A 27,985-nucleotide genomic window follows, 5' to 3' on the forward strand; every position below is an offset into this window, starting at 1 on the left:
CACAAACTTTAGGCAGAAGTGATCACTTCTCCCCTTTGTTTTCGTCATTTCCTCCACAGCAAACTGTTCCTCTTAGTGCAAATTAAATGCAGAAGAGTGTGCCACCTTATTTATTCCTCTACATTTTCAAAGATGAAGTCATCTCTGTAGAAATTAAAGCAAGTTTTGCAACTTGGGATGTCTATTTACCAAACTATTTTCCTAAATTTTTCCATTCCTTTCTTGGAAAATTTTCAAGGCCCTCAGTTCAAGGTCCTTTTGTTGCTCTCACAATCTCAGTTTGGAGTCAAGAAGATCCAATATAATAAGACGTCACACTTTCTGTTGTGTGTATCTCATACTGGTTGGGTGAAGGCAGTGTGTTTCCATGATGGTCAGATACTGAACCACGCTTGACAAGGAGTTGAGGAGAAAAGTCCCAGTGGGTTGGATTCAGGTGAGACTACAAAGAAGAAAGTACAGGAACTTCAAACTATATACTACAAAGACATGTCATCAAAGTATACACACTTTGAGCAAATCAAATTCCCCTCAACTTGCAGTATAAAGTCCCTCAAATTTTGTCAGGATGAGTTTGTGGTGAAGAATGATGATGTCATTGTAGTGACCTACCCCAAATCAGGTAAGAAACAAGGATGGGTCCAAGGGGAGGTGTTTGGGGAGAAAATCCCATAATGCTTGTCCTGCAGGGTTTTGCTTTTTTATTTTTATTAATGAATATATTTTTAGCTTTTAGCATTCACTTACAGAAAACTTTGGGTTCCAAAATTTTCTCCCCATCTTTCCCCTCTCTCTTCTCCAACATGACGTACATTGCAATTATTTCTTTCCCCAATCTTACCCTCTCTTCTATCACCCCTCCCTTCTCTTTTTCTGTAGGGTAAGACACAGTTCAATACTCTGCGGCCTATACATCTTTTTTCCAATTTGCATGTAAAAACCATTTTTAATATTAATTTTTCAAACTTTGTGTTCCACATCCTCTCCTTTCCTCCCTTTTCACCCACCTTCATTAGGAAGGCAGGAAACTTGATATAGGTGATACATAGTTAGTCATGCAAAACATGTCCAGAATAGTCATGGTGTGAAAGACTCACTATATTTCCCTTCATCTTATCCTGCCCCCCATTTGTTCTATTCTCTCTTTTGACCCTGCTCGTCCTGAAAAGTGCATTCTTCTGATTACTCCCTCTTCCCATTTGCCCTCCATTCTATTTCCCTCCCTTTCTAATCCCCCTCTCTCTTGCTTTCCAATACAGTAAGAAAGATTTTCATACCCAATTGTGTGTATATGCTATTACTTCCTTAAGTCAAATCTTATGAGAACAAGGTTCACTCATTCCCTGTTACCTACTCCCTCTACCCCACCACTGTTAAAATTTTTTCTTGCCCCTTTTATGTGAGACAATTTACCTTGGTGAACCTCTCTCTTTTTCCTTCTCCCATTACATTCCTCTCCCTCACCCTTTAATTTTATATTTTATATATCACCCTTCATATTCAAGTCACCCCATGCCCTCTGTCTACATATGTATGTACATATGTATAAATTTATGTGGATATAACATATAAACACACATATGTCTACATATACACTTATGTATGTATGTATGAATAAGGACCTTCACTGCACTAATTCTGCCTTAAAAGTTTGTCTGCTCTTTTGACCCACTATAATTATGGGAAGTTGAAAGTTCTCCACATTTCTTTTTCTTTCCTACATTTTGTTCCACTTCTCATCCACTTTCAGAACCTTATTCAGTTGCTAAGGACATCAACTATCTCCTCCAAAAGTCCTTTGTTTATATTTGTTGTTGTAGCTATCTATTCAATTTTCAGTTTTTCCCACTTTTTATGACCCCAGAGATCCTGAAGGAGTTTGTCATTTCCTTTTCCATCTCATTTTGGAGAGGAGGAAAGTGAGATAAACAGGGTTAGGCGAATTTCCCAGGGTAACACTGCTACAAAGTGTCTGTGACCAAATTTGAACTCACGAAAAGTACTGTTCCTGCCTCCAGGCCCAGCCCTTTACCCACTGCACCACTTAGCTAGCCATGTTTGTTTTAACTCTCAATACCCTTTGACAACTTAAAAGTATGGAGAGACACTTCTTTCTTCTCCTTATATCTTCTCCTTTTATCTCCCTATATCTTTACATGGGTTGGATGTTGTACTTTGTTACAGAAGACCAAAGTCCCACCACCATGCTGGGGTCAATTTTCAGTGTTTCTGACTGTGACTGAATAATCCAAAACAAGCTAGGAATACTCTAACACAGGTAGAGAACCAATAGACCATGTGAACATTTGGGGTGCATACTGTAAATTCATGCATCCTCCCTTTCCTTTGAGTTCTTTCAATTCTGGTTGGGTCACAGAGTACAGTGCTTTCTCAGATGTGGGTATGCCATACTAAGCAATCCTGTGCCAGTGTCCCCCATGTCACAAATTCCAGAGTTCTGAAGAGAGACCTTGAGAGTGTCCTTGTGTCACTTCTTCTGAGCACCATGTGAACACTTGACCTGTGTGAATTCTCTATAAAATATTCTTTTTGGCAATTGTACATTTTGCATTCAAACAACATGGTCAGCAGAGTTTGAATGCTTAGGAGTGGAGTTCCAGAACACATCTCAACGTCTGGCAGCTTCCCCTGTCATGTGATCTTCAGAATCTTCCCAAAACCAATCAAATGGAAGCAATTTAGTTTCCTGTCATAGCACTAGCATACTGTCTAGCTTTCATAGGCATGCACTGTTTGTTTCCAATGGTCACTTTTTTTCCTGAAATGAGAAGTTTTACAGCAGTTGTAAAGAAGTGGACAAAAAGCAGAAAGACATTCAATTTAGCAAACATGCATTCAGCCTGGCCATCTTTCTGGTACCCTGGTGGGGAGGACAGTTTTGGTGAAACTGAGTGAAATGAGCAGGAGCAGTAGAATAATTTATACGATATTAAAGCATGCTAACATTGTAGAGCATTGAGAGACTTGAGAACAGTGTTGAATGCAGTGACCACCATGACCCAAGGGAATCGTTTACAGACTTGGCTAGCAACCTCTGTTCAGGGGTCATGGACTCAGGAAGAAGGAGGAGGTGTCTATTTGGGGGCCAGAACTGTGTGGGAATTTGTTTAATGTGATTATGTATACATGTTGTAAAGGGTTTGTTTTGCTTTCTTTAAGTGTGGGTTAGAGAAGGTTTGAGGAAGGAAAAAAATGCTCATTAACTTCATAAATCATATCCAAATTAATTGGTGAATTCCATTGGAAAAAAACTTCCATCTCTTTAGAAAATTCCCATTTCTCCTCTTCATTACAATTGTTCCCCCTCTTTTGTTCAGAATTAAATTCATGGACATCTTCTTCATTTGTTGTATTTCCTTTGAAGCACTTTACTTAATGGGATTAGTCTTTTGTCTCTTCCCTTAGAATACTTTGAAGTTTTGCTATGCCAAAATCTAGGAGATTTATCCAACTGTGCCTTGATTTCTCTTTCCTATAGAGGAGAAAAAATCGTCCTGTTTACAAGTTACTTCTTTCCTCCAAAAATTCTCATAATGTCTACCAAAACAACTAGCTTTTCCTGCATTGTTTCTTCTATCTTTAGGAGAATAATATTGTCAAAAAGCAATTTAGCAAGTTATTTCCTTCTCTGTTCTTATTGTCTTATTATCTCACATCTCCCATTGATACTGTATCTTACCTTTCTGTCAATCCTAAGATCTGTTTCTCAATAGTCTTATCTATTTTCTTTCTCTTTGCTGGTGGTCTGTAGAATGTAGAGTTTAATGACAAACATTTTCTTTTTCTCATTCTTTTGTGGCTTTATCTGAAATGCCCCTAATGATGCTTCCCCCCTGTTCAACATTCGGTTGCTGCATCAACTCATATGTGTAAATATTCTCGGTATACCTTATTACTTCATGCTCACATTTTACACACACTATTTCCCTTAACTAACCAATATTCATATAGAGCCATGGTATGATCTTGAGTTTCCTCCAAAAAACTGTCAAAGTCATCCATGTGTTCCATTTTGACCTCTCCTATCATGGTCCTTCCTGCTTCTTGACTGAATTTTGAGAATTTTTATATGAACTCATGAAGCCATGTATTTTTCTATTAGTTCCTGTCTTGGCTTTGTATCCTCCACATTTATGGCTATTTCATCTACTATGCTTCTCTAATGCTACTACTATGGCATTTACCTTAAGGGTATATAGACTAAGTCTTTTTCCCTATCCTCTTTATTAGAAAGTCTTTTTAATTAGATTTATGAGACTCATGGCAAATACAGTCTGGCTTCCTTTGTTTAGGTACACTTCATCTCTGGACAGTAATCTGTTAGCCCTATGTTAAATGCTGTGATCCAGAGCACCAAATTTTATTCTTCTAAGCCAGGGATTCATTTTGCACATTAGTTTTTCTCTTTAGGTCCTCTTAACTTAAATTTTCAATCACAAAGGAAGGACAGCCAGTGCTCCTCTCATCTTTATATTCTTGCTTAAGATTTCCTAACAGTTGGACATGTTGTTTAGGTTCATTCTGGCAGAATTCCCAATTCCACTTGAACTCCCTTCACTGAGTAGCTATCACCGATTGGACAAGTCTTAGGATGTTCTCTGTCATGGTCCTAAATATGTGACCTAGGCTGGTACTCTGTTTTTGCTTTCAGTTTTCCAATCAAGTACTTCAACATATCTGAGCAGAGAATCCACAACTTTTATTAATCTTCTCTTCTGTGGCTTTCTGATGACAATATTGGGAAGACAACAATCTTCTTCTCCCATGGAGCATTCATTTCATGAGACTCAAAGTCATTTTTTCTCTCTCTTCACTCCTTCCTACCCTTCTCCATCTCCCATGGAAAACAGCCTCTGGACTTAAATGTCATATGCAAAAGAGCCCCTATTAACATACTTTCTCTTTTCTCATCTCTCCATTAGGAACCCATTGGGTCATGGAGACCCTCAGCCTGATTCAGTGTAAAGGGGACAGCACCTGGGTTCAATCTACCCCTATCTGGGAGCGGTTCCCGTGGATAGAAGTAGAACATTTACAGCATTTGATTTGCACAAAAGAAGAAAATGGACCCCGGTTTTACACCACCCACCTGCCCATCCAATTGTTCCCTAAATCATATTTCCACAGCAAGGCCAAGGTGAGCAAATTATAATTCTACTCACAGAGCTGGATACTGGTATGATAATATCTAGATGGCTAGAAGGTTCATGTCTGATTGGTCTCTTTCAAGGACTGAGAGTAAGTGGGGGCCACATCACTTGAGAAATGACATGCATTTTCTTCCCCCACCTTCCTATCTATCATATGTCAATATAGCCCTTTAATTCTGTTGGTCTTTTATTTAAGTCCACTCTGTAGCTCCTCACTGCTTATGGCTTAAAAACAGGAACATATTGTTGCCTACAAAGTTATCCACAATCTGCTTTTAGGCTTTGAATGCCACATTAACTCTCTCTACTCACTATCATACATTAATTCAACCTTCCAGACATCACTCCAAACAGCTTTGCAGAATGACTTGGGGAATTCATAGTGACATCAACAATGCATTTAAGGCACCTGGTTTCCTAGACCCCTCTGACATTTTTCATCTTCTAGGAAAATTAAACCATTTCCAATGTATCCTTATGTATCTTGTATGTTCACCGCTGTTTTTTATTTGTGTAATGACCATGTTGAAAAAAGAGCAAGAAAAAGAGCATGAAAAAAGTCTTTCAATGTACATTGAGATTATATCTATTCTTTCCATAGACAAAAATTTTCATCCATAGTGCATGGAAATTGTGTGGAATCAATGTGTTGTTTGGAACAGCTAAGCCACTCAGAGTTGATCATTGTTTGAAGTTGCTGTTAGTGTATAAAATGTTCTCCTGGTTTAGCTCACTTCCCTTAGAATTAGTTCATATAAGTCTCTAAACGTTTATTTCTGAAACTATTCTGTTTCTCATTCCCTATAGCTTAATAATATTCAGTTCACTCATCTACAATATCTGGTTTACTCATTCCAAAAAATGATAGACATCCTCTCAAATTTCCTAATCTCTGAGACTACAAAAAAAGAGCTGCTATAAATTTTGTACATAAAAGTTCTTTTCCTTATTATTTGATATCTTTGGGTTGTGCACCTAATAGTGATATTGCTGTATCAAGGTATATGAACAATTTCATTGTCCTTTGGCCATTGTTTCAATTTGCTTTCCTAAGTGGTAGAATCAATTCACAACTCCTCCAACATTAGCTCAGTTTTTCCACATCTATTGTATTATATTATTTTCTTTCTGTTATATTTTCTAGCCTGATACATATGAATTGTCATGAAAAAGTTGTTTTAATTTGGATTTTCCCAATCAATAGTGATTTGCAGTCTTTTCTTTGATTATTTATAACTTTGATATTTTCTTATGAAAACTGCTTATTTCTATCCTGTGAACATTTGTCACCTGGAGAATAAGTTGAATGCTTATAAATTTGACTCAATTCCTGTATTCAAGAATTGAGACTCTATTTGGAGAAATAAAGCAATTCCCTTTTCCTCCACTTTTCTGTCTTTTAATATTGGCTGCATTGTTTGGCATGTGTAAAACCCTTCTAAATTTAATAAACCAAGAATTATTTATCTTGCAGCCTGTATTGCTCATTATCCCTTCTTTGATTATAAATTCTTCACTTATTCATTCCCCTAGGAAGCAAAATTTTCCATCCTTATCTAATTACCATATGACTAAATTTCATGCCCATTGTGATCTTATCTTGGTATGCAGTGTGATTTGATTATGACATCATCTTTTATGTCTAAATCATGTACCCAATTTAACCTTACATTTCTATAGAATGTGAGATGTTGGTCTATATTTAGTTTCTGGCATAGTATTTTCCAGTTTTCCCAGCAGATTTTGTCAAATAGTGTAACTCCCAGATTTGATACTGGAAGTCTGTATCACCTTTTCTAAATGCCTTCTATAGTTCCCCTCAAAGGTAGTTCTGTGCTTGACTCCAAAGATCACTACTTTTAGAGAGTCCTGAATTAGTACTACTCTGTTGTGAGGTAGAGGGCAAAGACCCTGAAGCTGCCTTTCCTAGGATGATCATCACTCCAAGCTAGATCCATTGTTTTCTACTGATGCATGCTGTCAGTTGCTACTGGAGTACGTTGTTTGCTACTAGTGTAATGTCTTTGATGAAATGGTCAGTAGAAGTGGGTGGGAGGACAAAGAATGAGATAGAAATTATAGTGCAGCATACTCCTCTTAAGAATAATTTCTTTTGGTAACAGAGCTAAGGTCATGGAGCAAAGAGAGGTAAAGACCTGAGCTTTTCCAGATTTCTGTCCAAAAAACTTTAAAATAACCCTTCAAAAGAAACCAAGAAAAGGACAGACTGAAACAACTTTCCTGGCCAAGAAAACTTAAAAGGTCAGCAGCAGCAGACTATCTAACAAATATGAGAGTAAATCAAATTCCAGATTAGTTAACACCCCAGGAAGTGAGACGTAGGCTCATCCTTAGCAAGCCAACAGCAGGTTTTTGGGGAAACTGAATCAACAACAGTGGCCTCCAGAGTCCTTCGCCTACAGATATTACAAGTGTTGACTAACTCGGCAGAAGGAAACTCTAGCATTTCTCTTGATGACTGGGTGCATGACTCTGTTGCATTACTTATATATGGTCTTGGTGTGCATGACTCTGTCGCATTCCTTGTATGTGGTCTTGGTGTTATCCTAGGTTGTAGGTGAAAATACATACCTTCCTATCTGGGAAGATTTTATCATAACTCTTAAGAATTTTATCATTTTATAATAGTTGCTTCTGGACTGATGCTACAAGTGTAAATCCACTATGTTGGAATATCTTAAAAAATAAAATTCAACTTTGAGAAATAGAAATATACTCACGCTGGGAGAAGGGGGAAGACTGAGATAAAAATTAAGCTAATTATCACATGTAAATGTTGGGTTAATAGTGATACAAAATATCTTCTTTAGTGGAAGAAATGAAGCTGTAAGTTGTGGGGTGGGGGGCTAGTGCTTGAACCATACTCTCATCGGAATTGACTCAAAGAGGGAATAACACATTCACTTGGGTATAGAAATCTAGTTGCTTTATTGGAATGTTTGAAAGGAAGGAAATTATTTAAGAAGGGTGCTGATAGAAAGTGGTTTGATTGAGGGAAATTATAGTCTAAAGCAAAGTACTTTTGAGGATGGACAGGGTGAAAAGAGTGAAAGTTAAACAAATAGGAAAATGGGATGGAGGGGAAATATACAATAATGTGAAAAAATTTATGACAAGTTCCTCTGACAAAGTCTTCATTTCTCAGATATATAACTAAGTTAAACTGATAAGAATACAAGTTATTCCCTAAATGGCAAATGAAGTCATCAAAGTCAGGTATAATCATAAAAATGCTTCAAATCAGTATTCAAAAGAGAAATGGAAATTAAAACAACTTTCAGGTACCTCCCCATATCTATCAAATTGGCTAATATCATAGAATGTAATGGACTGATAGAATGAATATTGGAGGGGTGTGGAAAATTGAGATATTAATGGTTTAGCAACATGAGCAGATTTGTGAACTGATTCAAACATACCGGAGAGTGATTTGCAACTATGCTCAAAAGGCAATAACACTGTGCATGCCATTTGACCAAGAAATACCCCTACAAGGTCCCAAAGAGATTAAAAAACAAAAAAATGGGAAGCAACCCATGCATACAAAAAGATTCATTGGAGCTCTTTTTTTTTTTGTGGTGGCCAATAATTGGAAAATTAGGAAATGCCCATTATTTGGGGGACGGTTGTGGTATGGGATTGTGATGAAATACTATTGTGTTATAAGATATAATTAGCAAGATGCTCTTGGAAAAAAATGAAAGACTTACATGGACTATTGCAAATTGAAATTAACAGAACCCATAAAACATTTTACACAGCAATAACCACATTGTCTGATGATCAACTGTGAATGACATAGCTCTTCTCAGGAATACTGTGAAACAAGACAACTCCTAAGAACTTTCCAATGAAAAATACTATCCATCTCCATGGAAAGAAGTGATGGAGTCTGATTGGTGATGGGAGCATACCTTCCCCTTTGTTTTTCTTTTATTCTGTTTGATATCTTGTTTTCTTTTATAATAGGACTAATATGGAAATATGTTTGTCATGTCTGCATGTATAAAACCTGTATCAAACTGCCTGCATTAAAAGGATTAGGGAAGGAAATGAGGAATGTAAGGAGTATGTAACTGCAAATTTTTTAAGAAACAAACATCACAATTGTTTTTTACATGTAATTAGAGGAAAAGCTAAAAAAGAAGAGAAAGGTTTTTTTTAAGGGTTGTAAGAGTTTGTTTACAACTCTTGAGTTTCAAGCATCTGACTTAGGGTATTTGTTCTACATTTCTTCAATTGCATTTATTGCCTGCCTCTATCTTTTTATCTCGTATACCTAATTAGGGATAGGAATTGAACGAATGAAATGACTTAGACATTCATATCAATATTTTTTTCTTAATCTAATCAGAGTTTCAAACCTCATAAAGTGATATAAGGGAATAAATCATTTTCTTTACATCTTTATTTACACACATTCCATTGATTTAATTGAGATTTCTAATCCATCAGTGATTCAATGAGTTGGGGTAAGGCTACTCCCAGCCTTATATTTCAGCAAGGAAAAGTTCATATTTATTGCTGTTTTCAAAATTCATAACAATAGAAAGGAAATTTTGAATATAAAATGAAAACAGATAAGTTCAAGGCCAAGTGAATAATGAAAGATTTAATTTAATGGGATAATGTCAAATCTAACACCAATGGATATGCCTAGGGGAGTGTAAGAAAAGTCACCAGTTCCTTTAGAGATGAAAGAAACTAGGGGAAATAAGAAAAAGATTGGTAGAACCAGTTAGCCAGGAAGAGAGAAGGTGCTGTAGGTGGCGTCAGGGTGAAAATTAACTGGATAAGAAGAAAAGACAAGTGGATGGGCAAGATGAGGTCATTCACCACCCCATTAGGAGAAGGACAATTCTGAACCAGAAAAATAATAAAATGTAGTACACTGTGGCAGGACGTAGGATAGGAATGTATGCATGAGAAGTGGAGATGGTGATGGTAGAGTTCCTGTTGGAAGAGAGTAGTGGTAACCAGAAAGAAGGTGTTAAGTAAGCAGTTCAAAGCAACCAATCTGGTTTTTTTAAAAATTGGGTTGTATGAGAAGGTGTAATTGCTTTGGCTGCCTATAATAATCCTGATTTCTATTTCAGATAATTTATGTCATGCGGAATCCTAGAGATGTGGTTTCTCTTTGTCATTACTCCAAGGTGTTAAAATTATTTGAGCGTATAGACAATTTCTGTGAGATGTTGGAAATGTTCTCTCAAGGAAATGGTAAGCACGTCAAGAGAGAGCTAGAAGCTCTTCATCTTTAGAATAGGAGTCATTTTTGTTTCTAGTGCGTTTTTTTCAAGACAACACATGAGGGAGGCAACTACACGACTAGCCCCATTTTATTGATAGGTGAGCAGGCTCAGAAGTTTTTTTCTCCCTCTTGTTAGAGGCTCCTTTATATGGATTTGCCTTTCCCCCCCAACACACTCTATGTCAGGGTATATGCTTCTACGTATTCACCTGAGGTAATCCCCCCAGTCGCAGGTAGTCTAGCATATGTTCCCTTTGTTTCTCCCTTGGGGTTGATAAGCCATAGAGCCCTAGGTATGTAGAGCCCCTAAATCAGGAATGACTTGTCTAGAACATACATGGGACACATCTCTGGCTGAAAGATCATGCTCAACAGCCCTCAAAGCTGAAAGATTTCCTGGAGTTGCAGTAATTAATTCACTTAACTTTACCTAAAAGAAAAGCATGGTCCAGAAAAGGGGAGGGACTTAGAACCACAGAACCTCATTGTTGAGGGGGGACCTTCAAGTCCAAGTCACTCATTTTTCATGTGGATAGACCATGGTCTACTGATAGGAAGAGATTTTTCAAACTTGAAAAGCATTCATTAAATGCTTACTATGTGGCAGGCACTGTACTTAGCGCTGGAAATACTGAGAAAAGCAAAAAAAAAAAAAAAAAAGATACTCCTTGTTTTCAAGAGTCTTACAATCAAATAAGAGAGATAAAATGAAAACACCTATGTACAAGTGAACTATAGACAAGATAAATGGGCAACCAACATCCAGAAGGCACTGTCCCCTTAAAGAGGATCTGGAAAGCGTTCTTTTACAAGATGGTGTTTCAGCTAGGACCTGATGGAAGCCAGCAAATCCAGGGGACAGGGATGAGAAGGGGGAGAATTCCCAGCCTTGGGGACAGACTCTATAATAGCATGGAATAGAGAAATGAAAGGTCTTACCTGTGAGCTGCAAGGAGGCCAGTATCATTGCATCACAGAATATGTGAAGAGAAGTAACTCATAAATAACTTGGGAAGGTCGAAAGGGCGTAGGTTATGAAGCCAAATACAATGTTTCATGTTTGATCCTAGAGGAAATCATGAGCCAGGTACATATTGAATGGGGTGGTATTAGGTAGGATGATGGATTGTTGAAAACTGGACCTGATCAGGCTTCTGCTCTAAAAAGAGCCATTTCATAGATTTTCAATATTTGTTGCTGTCTAAAAATATTGTATTACGGTAGACCTGCAGAATCCGGTCCATGCCTCATGACTCTTAAATCCAAGGCTCTTTCTCCTAAAACATGGCAGACTTCAAGTTCTAACCCCTACTCTAGACCTCAAAAGTCACCTTGTCCTGTAAACTTTCAGTGAGGCTCCTTCCTTTAAGTAGAAGTCATCACATAATTAATGTGATCTCCCACATTACTAATTCTGTGCCTCTCTTGTGGAAATCCTCAATTTTTTTATTGCTACATATCTCTTCATTCAGTCCTCCCCCATCTGCAAACCAGAACCATGAGGGTAGTGTTGCCTCATTTTTCTTTCTATTTCTCAGATTTAACATGACATATCAAAATGTTACTCTGGTCATCTATATGCCTTTTATTAACTGAAAACTTGGACAAATAATTTTACCTTTCTGTCCCTCAGTTTCCTAATCTATAAAATGTGGTTAGATTGTATGATTTTAGAGATCCTATTCAGCTCTAGAGATACGTTCTCATCTTTGCATTTTGTCACAAAAAACCTGATCAGTGTCAGCCTCAAGCAAAACTTTATTTCTGAGTAGTCCCTGAGTCAATATTTGGTGAATGAATGAAATATTATTGAATGGGTAAATGAAAGAATGCACCTTCAAGGGACCTCTCTTTCCTTCTGCCTCTGCAGTCCCATATGGATCTTGGTTTGACCACATCTGTGGCTGGCTGTCCTTGAGAGAGAATGACAACTTCCTAATCTTAACTTATGAAGAACTTCTGCATGTAAGTGCTCAATCTTCCCTTTCATTCACCTCATCTTCATCTTTTCTTCCCCTTATCTTCATCTGTCTTTACCCTTGTCAACTTTTTTCTTCTACCCTTCCCATCAATTGGTCCATTCATTCTTCTTAGATTCTGCCCTCTCCTTTTCATATCTATCCTACTTTCTGTTTCCATTTCATTGCTCTTACGGACCTTTGACTTGTAAAACAAAGGACCAGAGAAACTGGTAAAGTACTCCTATTTCTCACAGATCAAATGAATTAGAAGAAATGAGGTAGAATGTTTTAACTTTTGAGTATAATTCCATAAATACAAAATACTTTAGAAGGAAACATAATAAACATAGAAGCTAATGAGAATCTGAATAAAGTTAATTTTAAAAAGTTCATTTTAGAGTAATCATTAAATAAATACAATCACTTAGGTACAATTTGATAGCTTTCTCACTGACATTCAACTTTTGTCAATCAACCAGAAGACTAATTCTATCATTAAGCTTTCCTCCTGAAGACAGACCCTTCTGAGGTTGACCAATATGCACAAAGTATATATATGTACACACATATGCATATATGTATATGCACACATATGTACATATATACACACATATGTCTGTGTGCATATATGTAAATTGCCAGTTCCTTCTGCCTAACCCTAACCCTAAGTTTTTAATCATTGTTGCAAGTAATTTTATTCAGTCTTCCCACCATTTCTAGTCAGCAAAAGCCCCTTTCTGCCTCTCCTTGATTCCTTTGGTCTTTTCCTTTCCTTTCTTTCTGGGAGTACTTATCTTTCATATTTTCTTTCTTTTCTCCACTTCCTTTTCTTCTCTTTCTTTGGAAATTATATGTTTTCCCTTTCTTCCTTCTCTTCTCAAAATATCCTACCATGATATATGCTTCATTCACTATGGTCATTCCTTCTAAATCTATCTTGCCCCTTAGCTGGGGCCTTAAGTCTTTCCACCCGTATGAATCCTATAAGGTCACCAGTCTTGCTCCAGTTCATATTTCCACTCTTCCCTATCCTACACTTAGCATTTACCAGTCAACTTCAGACTGTCTTCTACTCTCAAATCCCATGAGCCCTTGTCCATTTGTCACTTATTAATTGTCTGACATGAGCCAGGTTTCATTTTCACTTTTTCCTCCTAGACATTCATGGCATGTAATTCCAACTCATCTCTCATTACACCATCAGAATTCTTTCATTCTTTCATAACTGAGTCTTTAGGACACTCTTCACAGAGACTTTTCTCCTTAAGCTTTCCCCTTCCCTAGTCCATTACTGTCAAGCAAGAGACTGACCTTCATACTTTACTGGAAAATACAAGCCTTTTGCCATAAGCTTTCCTTTTTTCCCTCCTCTGCATCTCAAAAATCCCTCCGTATCATTTGGCTCAACCCCGCCCCCGCTTTACTTTACTCTCAAATGAAAAATTGGTGTTTCTTCTTGTCATGTACTTCCTTACTTATGCTCTTGGTATCATCTTCCTCAAAAGATAGCCTTTCTCATCTTAATTCTCCCTACCTACTGATCCATTCTTTGCATCCTACACTTAACTAGTCATTTAACCCCATTACCTGCAGTATCCTGACCTGTAATATAATAGGGAGAAGCAAATGGCAAGCCATTTTAGTATCTTTGTTAAGAAAACTCCAAATGGAGTCATCAAGAGTTAGATATCCTGGACCAACTTAACCATCAATAATGCTTCCTACAAGCACTCTAGGGATTCTCTACTAGCAAAAATATGAATTGATCCTACCATGCCATTGTTGAAATTCTGTTATGTGTGCCTGAGTAAACCTATGGTTAGCAATCTTACTTGCTTCAGAACTATATGTCAGCCAGAACTTCCAAAAGAACAGCCTTAAATTTCATTCCTTTATCTGTAATCTCATTTCCCTATAATGTGGCAATAAGGGGTAAACTGTAGCTAAGCTAGCCCATTCCATTTTTTTTCTATATTTAAATATGTACTTTCTTATTTTTAAAAATATTTATTTATATTCAGTTTTCAGCATCCAATTCCTCATGCATACCGCTTCCCCTACCATGCCATCCCTTCTACCATCCCCCCTCTCTCCTTTTGCATTCCCCTTTTCTTTTCTATATGGTAAGATCAACTTCCATACCCAATTGATTGTTCTTGTTATTCTTTCCTGAAACCAAATGTGTTGAAAGGAAGGTTCACTTATTTTCTCTCATGTTTCCCTCCTTCCCCCCTTTATAAAAGCTCTTTCTTGTCTCTTGTATGTGAGATGATTTATTACATTTTACCTTTCACTTTCTCTTTCTCCTAGTGCATTCCTCTCAACACTTAATTTTCTTTTTTAGATATCATCCCTTTATATTCAGCTCACCCTATGTTGTATGTCTCTGTCTGTTTTTGTGTACCTCTCTGTTTCTGTCTGTGTATATATATAAACAAATATTCCTTCAAAATCTCCTAACACTGAAAAAGGTCTCATGATTTATAAATATCACTTTTCCATGGAGGAATGTAAAGAGTTCAGGTTGAATAAGTCTCTTATGTTTTCTCCTTCCTGCTTACCTTCCAAACTTCTCTCTCTTTTTTTAATAGTTTATTGTTTTTATTAACACATGTACATTTACTTGTCTTCTGGCTTGCTGAAGCAGTAGATGGGACAACACTTGCCACAATAATGTCTGTCAAAATGGCTAGCCATAAAGGTTCCAGCACCACATTCAGCAGAAGGGCACTCTCATCGAAGGAGGCTAATCTTGTCATTCTCATCAACCTTATGGTACTTCAGAATAGCAAGCTTAACCTTCTTTCTTTCATGCTTGTTCTTTTTCTGACTGATGTAAGACTTCTTTCATTTCTTGTCACCACAAAGCGTCAGAACAAGATGAAGGGTAGATTCCTTCTGAATGTTGTAGTCAGACAAAGTGTATCCATCTTCTAGTTGCTTGCCAGCAAAAATCAATCTTTGTTGATCAGGAGGAATATTTTCCTTATCTTGTATCTTGGCTTTGACATTTTCAATAGTATCTGATGGTTTGACCTTAAGGATGATAGTCTTCCCCATCAAAGTCTTCACAAAAATCTGCATCGTGGCTCTAGGTCCACCTGAGGATAGAGGAAAAGTAAATGGGATGGTCAAAGTCAACCAGTAGGATGCAAGGAAGCTCTGCAATGGAGTGCAATGTGTGCACACTTTCTCATGCTTCTCTTGATTCTTGCATTTGAAAGTCAAATCTTCTATTCAACTCTTGTCATTTCAACAAGAACACTAGAAAGTCCTCTATTTTATTGAAATTCCATTTTCCCCTGAAGTATTATAGTCAATTTTGCTAGGTAGTACTTCTTAGTTTTAATACTACCTCCTTTGACCTTTGGAATATCACATTCCAGTACCTCTCATCCCTTGATGTAGAAGCTGTCAAATTCTTTGTTATCCTGATTATGTTCCCACAGTACTTGAGGTGTTTCTCTTGAAATGATTGTATTAGTTTTTCCTTGACCTGGGAACCCTGGAAATTGGCTATAATATTCCTAGGGGTTTTTTCCTTTTGGGATCTCTTTTAGCAAGGGTTTTTTGGAATCTTTCCATTTCTATTTCACACTTTTGTTCTAGAATATCAGTGCAGTTTTCCTTGATAATTTCTTGAAAGAAGACAGGCTTTTTTATTTGTAAATCATGGCTTTCTCCTGGATCCATTTTCCAGGTTAGTTGCTTATCCAATGAAATATTTCACATTCTCTTCTATTTTTACATTCTTTTCATTTTGTTTTATAATTTCTTGACTTCTCCTGAAGTCGTTAGCTTCCAATTGGTCCATTCAAATTTTTAATGAATTATTTTCCTCAGTGAGTTTTGAACCTCTGTTTGCATTTGTGCCATTATGCTTTTTAAGGTATTTTTCTCCTCATTGGCTTTTTGGATCTCTTTTTGACATCCGGGTTAATCTAATTTTAAGGGTATTATTTTCTGCAGCATTTTTAGGTTTCTTTTAGCAACCTGTTGACTCAGTTTTCATGATTTTCTTGCATCTCTCATTTCTCTTCCCAGTTTTTCCTCTACCTCTCTTACTTGATTTTCAAAAGCTTTTTTGCACTCTTCCATGGCCTGAGACAAATTGACATTATTCTAGGAGGTTTTGGATGTAGGGGCTTTGGCTTTGTTGTGTTTTTTTCTCATTGTATGTTTTCATCTTCCTTGTCACCAATGATGTAAGAAAATTCTTCATCAAGTGTGTTTCTTTATCTTGCTTTTGCTCATTTTTCCAATCCAATTACTTGACTTTTGTGCTTTTTGTTAAGTGAGGGGCTCTGGAAGCAACCTCCTTTACTGCACTGGCTGCTGCAGCTATGGCTTAGTCCATAGCAGTTGCTGGGAGTGGAAGTGGGACTAGGGCTGGATCACACTACTCTTTCAACCACTTCCCACTGACCATAGAAAGTGTCTAGTGTTTGTGGGTTTTGAATTCTGGAAACTGAAGCTGCTGGCAGTGATTCAGTCCCTAAGGCTGGTTCTAGCATCATACCAAACTGTAGTCTATTCTTAGTCAGGTATGATAGATCCTTCCTGTCAATTTTCCAGATTTTCTTTGGTTGGAAATTTGGTTCAGTCTGTCATTTTGTGCCTTCTGCTGTTCTAAAATTTTATTAGAGTATTAGAGTAATTGTTCACAATTGTTTTTGAGGGGTTTACATGAAGAGCTGTAGCAGGTCTCTCCTTCTACTCCACTCTTTGTAGCACTCCCTTTCTATACGGATTGCCTTTCCCTTATTTTGAAATTGGTCTGGCGTAGCAGGAAGGGGTAGTTGATGGTTTTGAATTTCTGTGCCCACAAGCACTCAAAGTTCTTACCTTTATGTGCTTAAGAAACTCTTTTTAATGAAGAAACTCTTCATTACTGATTTTCCTTTAACACCCTCAAATGTCTTCCTATACTTCTCTGTCTCACAGTCAGGCTCCTAGAAAAAGTTGCCAATCTTGTTTCTTCCATTTCTTCTACCATCATGCACAATTCTCCCTCATACAGGAGACACTTCCTGATCTCCCCAGATGGTAATGAGTCCTCTTCAAAATTATTCTTGTTTTTTTGTAATTTGATTACTAAAATGTATACAAAATGTTATACTGATTTCCTTCAGAATTTAAGTTCTATCATATTAAAGACCTTTTCATTTTTCATTGTATGCTCAGTGTTGAACACAATGGGTGCTTAATCAGTCTGTGATGATGGATTGTCTCCTTTTGTTTCTTTCATCCAGCTCATCTTAACTATTTACTTCTTCTTCCACTTCAGCTGCTCTTTCTCTTTCTCTTCTCCCTCTCTTCTTTCCTTTCCAATTGCCCCTTTTACTCATCTTCCTTTTCCCCTTTCCTTCTAATGCTAATCCTTTTTCCTTTCCTATTTATTTCCATTTCCTGTGTTCATCCTCCTCTTCCACTTTTCCTGTTCTTACTCCTATCACAACCTTATCCCCTGATTTCTTCTCGTTTTGGTTCTTCCCTGTTAATTGTTGTTTTTTTCTATCACTGTTTTCTCTTATGTTGTGGGGTCTTCCCATAGGATATGCGGAGAAATGTGGATAAGATTTGTCATTTCCTGGGAACAACGTTGAAGGAAGAAGAAATAAACTTCGTGATAAAGAATGCTTCCTTCTCTGTCATGAAAGACAATAAAATGTCCAACTATTCAATGATACCTGATTACATAATGGATCACAGCCAAGGAAGCATAATAAGAAAGGGTGAGTAGGAGCCCTAGAGACAAAGGAGCAAAGAGAGTGAGTGTCTTTCCACACTTTTGCTGAACACAGCAAGTCAGACAGGAGGGTCTGAATCCAACACTACAGGATAAAGGAAAAAGTAATCAACATCTTTATTATACCTACACTGCATATTAGAGAGCACAGTAATCCACCCATGGATGGGAGGCAAGGGTAATCCAGGAACCTCTCATGCATTTACTCTTTGAAGGAGATCTATTTGATTTTAGCAATTTTAGTTCCCAAACGTCTGAGCAGGCCATCCCAAGTATCAGTGCTGCCCCTGTGTTTCCTATGTTTGGATATAGGCATTTATATGCTTTATATTTATATAAATTTATTTTATATTTATGTATCTGTGTTATTTTATTTATTATATTATATTTATATACATTATTTATGTGTATTCACATATATATGTATATAAATACATATATAATTGATGAAATGAGCTCTGGTCACAATATTCTTAATCCTGGAAAATTCAAAATATGTCATCAACCTTAAGGCTTACTCTGAACTCCTGACATGAAATCCAATGAATCTAGGAAAGTTTGGCAATTGGCTTTGCTAATGCATTCCTGTGGAAGTATCTGAAGTCAAACTTTGGGACATCCATAGCTGAACTCTTTGTATATCCATAATTCTTATATTGAGCTTCCTCATTCTTGTCAATTGAGGTAATTAATAGACTGTCCTTTTTAATAATCATGCACAAATGGTCATATCAATTGCTATCATTCTCCAAACTAACTGGCCACTTGATTCAATAAGTCACTATTCCTTTTACTAGCATTCTGTTTAATGGAAGATGTTCCAAGTTTATACCATGACTTTATTATTTAGGCGAGTTTTAAAAAATTGAGCAAAATATTCCTGCTCATTTGAATCTTTTCCTGAGAAATGCATATCTTTCCTGTGCAAGCTGTCCAACATGGATGTCAGAACGTTGAATTTTCTGCAAGTTGTTGAAGTCAAACTCAATATCATGGAGACTTTCCAGGAAACTTCTGATCCTGTCCGTTTGTTCCCTCTACTCCTCTATTACTTCTGTTGCACATCCCAACCAAGAGTCAAAGCATTCCTCCTTTGCAGAATGGAGATAACTTAAAGAAAAGAACTCTTTGTAGCACTCCCTTTCTATAGATTTCTCAGTGTTATTAACTGGCATTTTGTCAGTTTGCATACAAGACCTAACTATTATACCTACAAACGATCTCTCTCTCTCTCTCTCTCTCTCTCTCTCTCTCTCTCTCTCTCTCTCTCTCTCTCTCTCTCTCTCTGCCACAAGACTACATCAGGCTCTATCTGGATGTACTGGAAGTGCTCTGGTTATAACAGATACCCAGTGGCAATCCATTTCCCTTCAGCCCAGAGACTGTCTCCAATCCCATTTCCATTGGCTACCTTCTTCTTTTTCCTTCCTGACTGGTCACTGAATTTTCATACATATTCTTGCAATAGGGCACATAGAATTTCCAAATATGTCTAAACATAGGCTATTTTCCTGTCATGAGGGATTGTTTCCATGGGTCAGCATTCACATTACATCTTAAGGACTACAGGGCCTTGCCATTAGTGCGGAATCTGAAAGAACAAGCAGTTCTTCTCATGTGATGTAGTTTCATACCTCTATTGTCTTCCCCAATGAGAGGATGAGTTCTTTCAGAAGAGTAGTAACTGTTGAAATATACACTGTACTACACCTGCAAATTCAAAGGAAAAACTTCAGTTTTATTTTGTGGTGTACACTCATGTCTATAGCATGGTTAATAAGAGATTTGTCAGGGTCAGAACTTATTAAGTATCTGTTGCTGCCAAGAAATAGGAAAAGCAATAAAAGATCTTTAGCCATTGCTTTCCTTGCTACCTCAAGTAACCATAGGTAGACCCAGTTCTCAAAACAGAAAACGAAAGGGAGAATGGAATATAGGAAGGAAGAGGGGGAAAGAAACATCTCAGATGTACGTCCACCAGGTGGCACCCATTTCCCAAAACCCTATTCATAGAAGCAATTGTGTAGCCTAGGAATTGCATGGCAAGTTCATCTATTTGAAGCCATGGCTCTTGAACTCCCGTTAAAAGATTCACTTTATCACTGAATTTCTTCATTTTTTGAAATTTCCTTTCCCATTATATTTTCATTTGTTTCATTAAATATTTCACAAATAAATAAAAAACCTTAAGAATAATTTTTTAAAAAAATAGATTTAAAAATTCACTCCTTCCCTTTCATTCTCCACCTATTCCTTGATAAGTGAAGCAATTTGATAGGGATTATATATGTGAAAAATATATGCCCATATTGTATATTTCAGTGATACAAAATAAGGTATTCTCAAAACACCCAAGAAAAAGAAGTTAAAAATAGTTTTCTTTAATCTGAATCCAGAGTTTATCACTTCTTTTTGAGAAAGTTGATAGGATTTTTAATTATTAGTCCTTTGGAATTGTCTGGGATCACTGTTTTGATCAAAAAAGCCATCATTCACAGCTGATCATCATGCAATATTGCTGTTACTTTGGGCAATACTCTCCTAGTTCTGCTTACTTCACTTTGATTCAGTTCATAAAAGTCTTCCAAGATTTTCTTCAACCACTGTGCAAATCATTTCTTATGGCACAAAAATATTCCAGTATATTAATTTACTACAACATATTGAACTATTCCCTGCCTCAAGGCATTCCCCTCCATTTCCAATGCTTTGCCACCACAAAAAGAGAACTACAAACATTTGAGTACATTTAGGTCCTTTGCCTTTTCCTTTAATCTCCTGGAGATGTAGAATTAGTAGTGGTGTTTCTGGGTCAAAAGATATAAATAGTCAGCTCATAGTCCTTTAAGAATAGTTTCAAATTGCTTTCTGGAATGGTTGGATCAATTTATAACTCAAGCAATAGTGCAATATTATTCCAATTGTCCTATATCCTCTTTAATTGTTGCCATGTCCCCTTTTTGTTTCATTTTAGTCGATCTAGCTGTAGGGTGATACCCCAGAGTCTAATGTGCATTTCTCTAATCAATAGTGATTTAGAGTATTTTCCACATGAAAATGGATAGTATTGATTTCTTCTTCTGCAAACTGCCTGTTCATTTCCTTAGGATACTTATCAACTGGGGAAGGTTGGATATTCTTATCAATTTGACTAAATTGTCTAGGTACTTGAGAAAGGAAGCTGCTATCAGAAAAACTTGCTGTAAAATTTTGTCCCAGTTTTGTGCTTTCTTCCTAAACTTGGCTGCGCTGCTTTTGTTTCTGGAAAAACATTTAAAAAATTTAATGTAGACTTACTAAAGTTGAACTGTTTACGTTCCTACATGGAAAGACAATATTTGTAACTCTTGAAACTTTTTCAGCATCTGGGTAGTTGGTGGGGTTACACATACACACTCTCTCACACACACATACACACACACACACAGAGACAGAGAGAGAGAGAGAGAGAGAGAGAGAGAGAGAGAGAGAGAGAGAGAGAGAGAGAGAGACAGAGAGAGACAGAGAGAGACAGAGACAGAGACAGAGAGAGACAGAGACAGAGAGACAGAGAGACAGAGAGAGAGACAGAGAGAGAGACAGAGAGACAGAGAGACAGAGACAGAGAACACAGGGTGAATTGAATAGGATGGGATCATATCTTAAAAAATGAAATTAAGGGGTGAGGGAGAAATATATTGGGAGCAGAAAAGGTGAAATGGAATGGGGGAAATTATCTCTCAAAAGAAGCAAGTAAAACTCTTTTCAGTGTAGGAAAAAATGGGGAAGGTGAGAAAAAACATGAAGCTTTCTCTCATCACATTTGACTAAAGGAAGGAATAAAGTGCATACTCATTTTGATATGAAAACCTGTCTTACAATACAGGAAAGTGGGGGAGAAGGGGATAAGCAGAGAAGGGGGGGATGATAGAAGTGAGGGCAGTGGGAGGAGGGAGCAATTAGAAGTCGACACTCTTGGATAGAGACAGGATCAAAAGAGAGAATAGAAGAAATAAGGGGCAAGATAGGATGGAGGGAAATATAGTTAGTCTTACACAGCATGGCTACTATGGAAGTCATTTGCAAAACTGCACAGATATGGCCTATATTGAATTGCTTTCCTTCCCAAAGGGGATGAGTGGGGTGGGAGGAAGGAAGAGAAGTTGGAACTCAAAGTTTTAGGAACAACTGTTGAGTATTGTTCTTGCATACAACTAGGAAATAAGAAATACAGGTAATGGGGTATAAAAAGTTATCTTGCTCTACAGGACAGAAGAGAAGAAGGGGATAAGAGAAGGGGGGGATGTTAGAAGGGAGGGCAAATTGGTGATATGGGTAATTAGAATGCTAGGCATTTTGCGGAGGGAGGAGGGGAGAAATGGGGAAAAAATTTGGAACCCAAAATTTTGTGGAAAGGAATGTTGAAAACTCAAATAAATCAATTTAAATACAAAAAAAATTTTTTTTGGACACCTCATATGAAGCATTCTGTCTTATTCCACAGTTTCATTATCTGTTCTCCCAGACCAATACTTGCTTTTAAAATTACTCAGTTTGGCTTAAAAAAATTTAATATGGTCCAATATATCCACATTAAATCCTGTAATGCTCTCTCTCTTGTTTAATCACCAATTCTTCCATTATGCACAGACATGAGAGGTAAAATTTTACACCCTCTTTCAATTAGATTGTACCCCCCTTCATGTCTAAATCCCATAACCACTTTCACCATATTTTGGTATTTATTTTGAAATGTTGATGTGTACCTAGTTTCTATCAAGCTCCATTCTAGTTTTTTCAGCACTTTTTTGTAAATAATAACTTCTTCCAAAAACTTGAATCTTTGGGTTTATCAAACAACAAATTACTGTTGTCATTTACTATTCTGAATTGTGTGCCTAATCTTTTCCACTCATCAATCTATCTATTTCTTAATCAGAACCAGATTGTTTTCATGATTACTACTTTGCAATACAGTTTGAGATCTGGTGTGGTCAAACCACGTTCCTTCTCAAGTTTTTTCAGATTCCCTACATATTCATGACCTTTTTTCTTAAAGTCACATTTTTTATTATTATTTTTATTAGCTCCATAAAATAATTTTCTTTAGTTTGATTCAACTGGCACAGAATCAATAAATTAATTTAAGTTAAATTTTCATTTTTATTATTTTGGCTCATTCTATCCCTGAACAATTAAAGTTTCTCCATTTGTTATATCCTGCTTTGTGTGAAAATCATTTTGTCATTGAGTTCATATGTCTTCTTGGTTTCTCTTGGCAGCTAAACTCCACAGTGTTTCATCTTGTCCACAGTTACAATCAATGGTATTTCTCTTGGTATCATTTCCTCGTAGACTTGGTTTGTAATGGGTAGAAATGCTGATGATTTACATAGGTTTGTTTTATATAGTAACAGAAGTTATTTATTATTTTAACTAGTTTTTGTAGATGAGTCTTTAACCCTACCATTACATCATCTGCTTTCCACAATGCCTGTTCTCATTCATTCTATTCTTTTTTCTTCTATGATTCCATTACCAGCATTTCTAGTACACATAGTATGCTAGAAAGAATAATAATGGTGATAATGGGCATCCTTGTGTCAACCCTGGTCTTATTGGGAAGGCTTCTAGCATATCAGTACTGAAAGTGTTAAGTAGGTAATACTTAGTGTTTTAAGGAAAGCCCCATCTATTCCTTTCTTTCTAGTGTTTTTAATAGAAATGAGTGGTGTTTATTTTTTTTTTTTACCAAAGCTTTTCATGCCTGAATTGAGAAAATCAAATGGTTTCTGTTGGTTTTGTTATTGATAGGATCAGTTGTACTGATAGTTTTCCTAATATTGAACTAGCCCTGATTTCCTTTTATATATCCTACCTGGTCATAGTGTATGATCTTGGAGATTAATTTCTGTAATCTTATCTCTAGTATTTGAGTTAAAAATGCAACCATTATTCATTATTTTAATTAGAGTGCATTTTTTTTTGTTGTCTGGTTTTACTACTTCTTTTTTAAGTATCTTGCACCATATTTTGTGTCACAAATGCAACTTCATTGTACTTCTTCCTTGCCTATTTTTCTCGACAGTTTGAATAGTATTGGACTTCTTAACATTAAATGTTTGGTAGAATTCACTGGTGGACCTATCTGATCCTAGAGAATTTTTTTTCTTAGGGCGCATATTGATTGCTTGTTCAATTTCTTTTTCTAAAGTAGGGCTCTTTAAGTACTTGATTTCTTCTTCCATTTGATCTGGGCAATTCATATTTTGTTAAATATCATCCATTTTAATTCCTTTAATTTCATCTTCATTGGTGGTGCATTCACTCTTCATTTTTGATAGTGGTAATTTTATTTTCTATTTAATGAATAACATCGACAAATGGTTTGCTGATTTTAAAATCTTTTCCCAGAAAGCCAGTTTGTAATTTGATGACTTTAAAAGATGATCTCTCCTTTGTTATTCAGGATTTTCAATTTGCCATAAAATTGGGAACTTGACATTAATTCTTTTTCTCTATATTTTAGTATCATGCTCAATTCACTCTTCTTTTCTTCCTCTATTTATTGCTGTATGCAATACATAAAGATATAAATTTCACCTTAAGTATTGCTTTGACTGTATCCCATAAATTTTATAAGTTTTCCCACTGATGTCATTATCTTTAATGACATTATTTATTGATTTTAGGATTTGTTCTTTGACCTACTCATTCTTTAGCATTAAATTATTTATTTAGTTTCCAAGAAATTTTAATCTACCTTTCTATGGCTATTTGTTGACTGTAATTTTCATTGTATTATGATTTGAAAAGAATGTATTTAATATTTTTTCTTTTTTCTCATTTGGTTGTAAGGATTCTATGCCATGATACATGGTCAGTTCTTATGGGAGTGCCATGTTCAGGTGAGGGAATGTATAATCATTTCTATTTCCATTCAGGTTTCTCCAGAGGTCAGTCATATCTGACATTTTCTGAAATTCTGTTCATCTGCTCAACTTCTTTGTTTATTTTATGGTTAAATTTATGTAGTCATAGAGAAAACTGTGGAAAGTTAAGGCCACTCATTAGTGCAGTTTTGCTGTCTAGTTCCTCCTGTAACTCACTTAACTTTTCCTTTTAGAATTTGGATGATATGGCATTTGTAATATATATGTTTAGTGTTGACTGTTTATGGTGTTATTCGTATTCACTGTCTATGGTACTGTTGAGTAAAATGTAGTTTCCCTCCTAGGACAGCTTGATGTTGCAGGAGATGGAGAATTGCGCTTGGAAACAAGTATACTCATCTTCCTGAGTTTAAACCTCACCTCAGATACTTAACAGCTGTGTGACCCTGGGCAGTTACTTCACCTTCTTTGCCTCAGTTTCCTCACCAGTAAAACCAGTTGGAGAAGGAAATGGCAAATTGCTCCAGTATCTTGATGACCCTAAATGGGGACAAGCATAGTTGCAGATGACTGAAAAAACTGAACAACATTTCTTTGAGTTAGGCATATTTTTGCTTTTACTTTGTTTGAGATCAAGACTGCCACTTCTGCTTTTTTTAAAATCTCATTTGAAACATAAGAGATTTTGCCTCAGCCCTCTATTTTGACTCTGCCTGTGTCTCTTGGTTTCAAGTGTGTTTTTTAAATAACATATTATCTGTGTTGGGTTTTTTTGACTGTTTTGACTCTGTTTGTATCTCTTGGATTCAAGAGTGTTTTTGTAAACAACATAATGTTGGATTCTGTTTTCAATACATTGTTCTCTTCACTGCAATTTTCTGGGTGGCCTCATCCCATGCATTTTAAGTATGAAGATTACTTTGTGTTTCCCTCCTTTCTGTTTTTCCTGTTCATCCAGCTCTCCGTGTCTCTGCTTGTATTTGTCTCTGTCTCTGTCTGTCTCTTTCTGTCTGTCTCTCTCTGTCTCTCTGTCTCTCTGCCTCTCTCTCTCTCTCTCTGCCTCTCTCTTCTTATGGTGTTTCCTGCCAAAAATCTTTCTGTTTTCTGATGACTGCACTGCCAGACTCCTGCCAATTTTGCATTCTGTCAAAAGTTCCCTTCAGTGTATTTTTCCTCTTTTACCAAGCTGTTGAATCTATCATAATTTTTTTATACCACTCATTTCTTTTCCCAGTTTTTTATTCTACATCTCTTATATGATTTTCAAAATACTTTTTGAGATCTTCTGAATTCATGTCTTCATTGTCTCTGCCACTACTGCACTCTTTTATGGTTAGACTTTATTTTTATTCTTTATACATCTTCATCAGTCTGTTTATTGACTTTTAACCAGTTTCAACCACCCCACCTGCCATTCAACATACCTTTCCTTCAAACCTTTAAAGTTACCTTGGAATGAAAAATATTATTCACCCAAATTTTGTGTTGGCTCTGCTGCTCCAGAATTAGTAGCCCCATTTTATGGAATGACCAATGGCAAAGCTCATTTGTCACTTAGATGTAGATTTCATAATAAAGGTTAATCCCCCAGTTCCCATGCATTGGTTCTTTCCTTCAATGATGAAAGAGGTAAGACTCCCTAGGTGTGAATGTGGTTGTTTGTCCTTTTGACCTTCAAGGGGACCATGACTTCAGGAAGGTGATGCCATGACTAGCAAGTGAAGTGGATTTCAGTAGGGGAGGGCTGTGCAAAGTCTCTGCCTCACTTTGTCCTCTGGAGCCATCTGGGACCATTGGTGAGATATTGATCAGGATGACTGAAAATGGCCCCTCTAGGAGTAGAATGAGTCTGAATTTAACCACCACCTAACTCCTTCTCTCCATGTCTGGCAGGAATCACTGGAGACTGGAAAAACCACTTTATAGTAGCTCAAAGTGAAGCCTTTGACAGTCTTTTCCAGGAGAGGATGACAGAGCTGGATCAAAGACTTTTCCCCTGGGATCAGTGTTGAGCAGATGACAGCTTCACGTTACCTTTAATTTTACACATGATATGTGTCTGGGCAACTTAACTTAATCATATGTCTAAACACTAGATTAACTGGATCTAAGTAGCCATGGCCAAGAAATATTTGACTGCTTCAATCATGAGACCAAAACTGAGGCTCTCCCTTAGTTTGAATAACAACAACTTCTATACCTGAGGGAAAGACAATAATTTTCTTTCCACTTCCTGGCCCTTTCATATCCCAAATCTAGTGTGCATCAAAGGAAGAACTGGCAAGAAAAGTGAAAACCATGATTGAGTTAGAGTCAGTTCTGGGAGGTCCACACTACAGGTCTTGATTGTTTTTACCTCTTTACCTAGTCTGTGGTCTGGTTGCCTGACAAGTGGTAAACATGTATGTTGTTGTAGCTTTTATTCAGTCATTTAAGTTCTGAATAACTTCTCAGGGTCTCATTTGGGATTTTCTTGGTAACGGTAGTGAAATGATTTGTCATTTTTTCTGGCTCATCTTATAGATGAGAAAAGTGAGTCAAACAGTGTTAAGCAACATTCTTGGGTCACATATCTAGTAACTGTTGGCAAGCAGATTTGAATTCAAATCTTCTTGAATCCATGCAAGGTGGTCTATACACTACAGCACTCAGTGGCCCATGTGTCTTTCAAAAAATAAGCCTTTTTTCAAATTACTTCTTGCTTAGTTTTATATTTGAGATTCTCCTGTGTGCCCACCCCAGGAGTCAAATCTAGAAAATCACATACTATTGGAATAGCAAAAATCTTCTAACAAAGCCAACTCAGTTGATCCCTCTTCCCTGCAACAGCCCTTTAGAAAATGAAGGAATTGGTAGCAATCCTTTGGCCCAAGAATGTATTCCACAGGACGCAAAGAATCAGAGGTGTGTTCAAAAAAAATGTAGATGTGATTTGGCTGCGATGGAATGATAGCCAAAAT

The 27,985-nt window shown here is 36.7% G+C and overlaps 1 protein-coding gene and 1 pseudogene across 1 annotated transcript; one reads left to right on the forward strand and one right to left on the reverse strand.

The window, feature by feature from the left end:
• The first annotated feature begins 254 nt into the window (after positions 1–254).
• On the forward strand, positions 255–27,054 carry LOC140503328 (sulfotransferase 2A1-like). The gene is made up of 6 exons (XM_072607214.1): positions 255–622; positions 4,944–5,158; positions 10,289–10,412; positions 12,314–12,408; positions 17,959–18,139; positions 26,919–27,054. The coding sequence occupies exons 1-6, from the start codon at positions 490–492 to the stop codon at positions 27,035–27,037; spliced, it is 867 nt and encodes a 288-aa protein (XP_072463315.1). The 5' UTR covers positions 255–489; the 3' UTR covers positions 27,038–27,054.
• On the reverse strand, positions 15,024–15,503 carry LOC140503332 (ubiquitin-ribosomal protein eS31 fusion protein-like; annotated as a pseudogene).
• Positions 27,055–27,985: the final 931 nt, after the last annotated feature.

The sequence above is a fragment of the Notamacropus eugenii genome, chromosome 5 (genome assembly GCF_028372415.1).
Source record: "Notamacropus eugenii isolate mMacEug1 chromosome 5, mMacEug1.pri_v2, whole genome shotgun sequence".
In the NCBI taxonomy this organism is placed as follows: Eukaryota; Metazoa; Chordata; class Mammalia; order Diprotodontia; family Macropodidae; genus Notamacropus; species Notamacropus eugenii.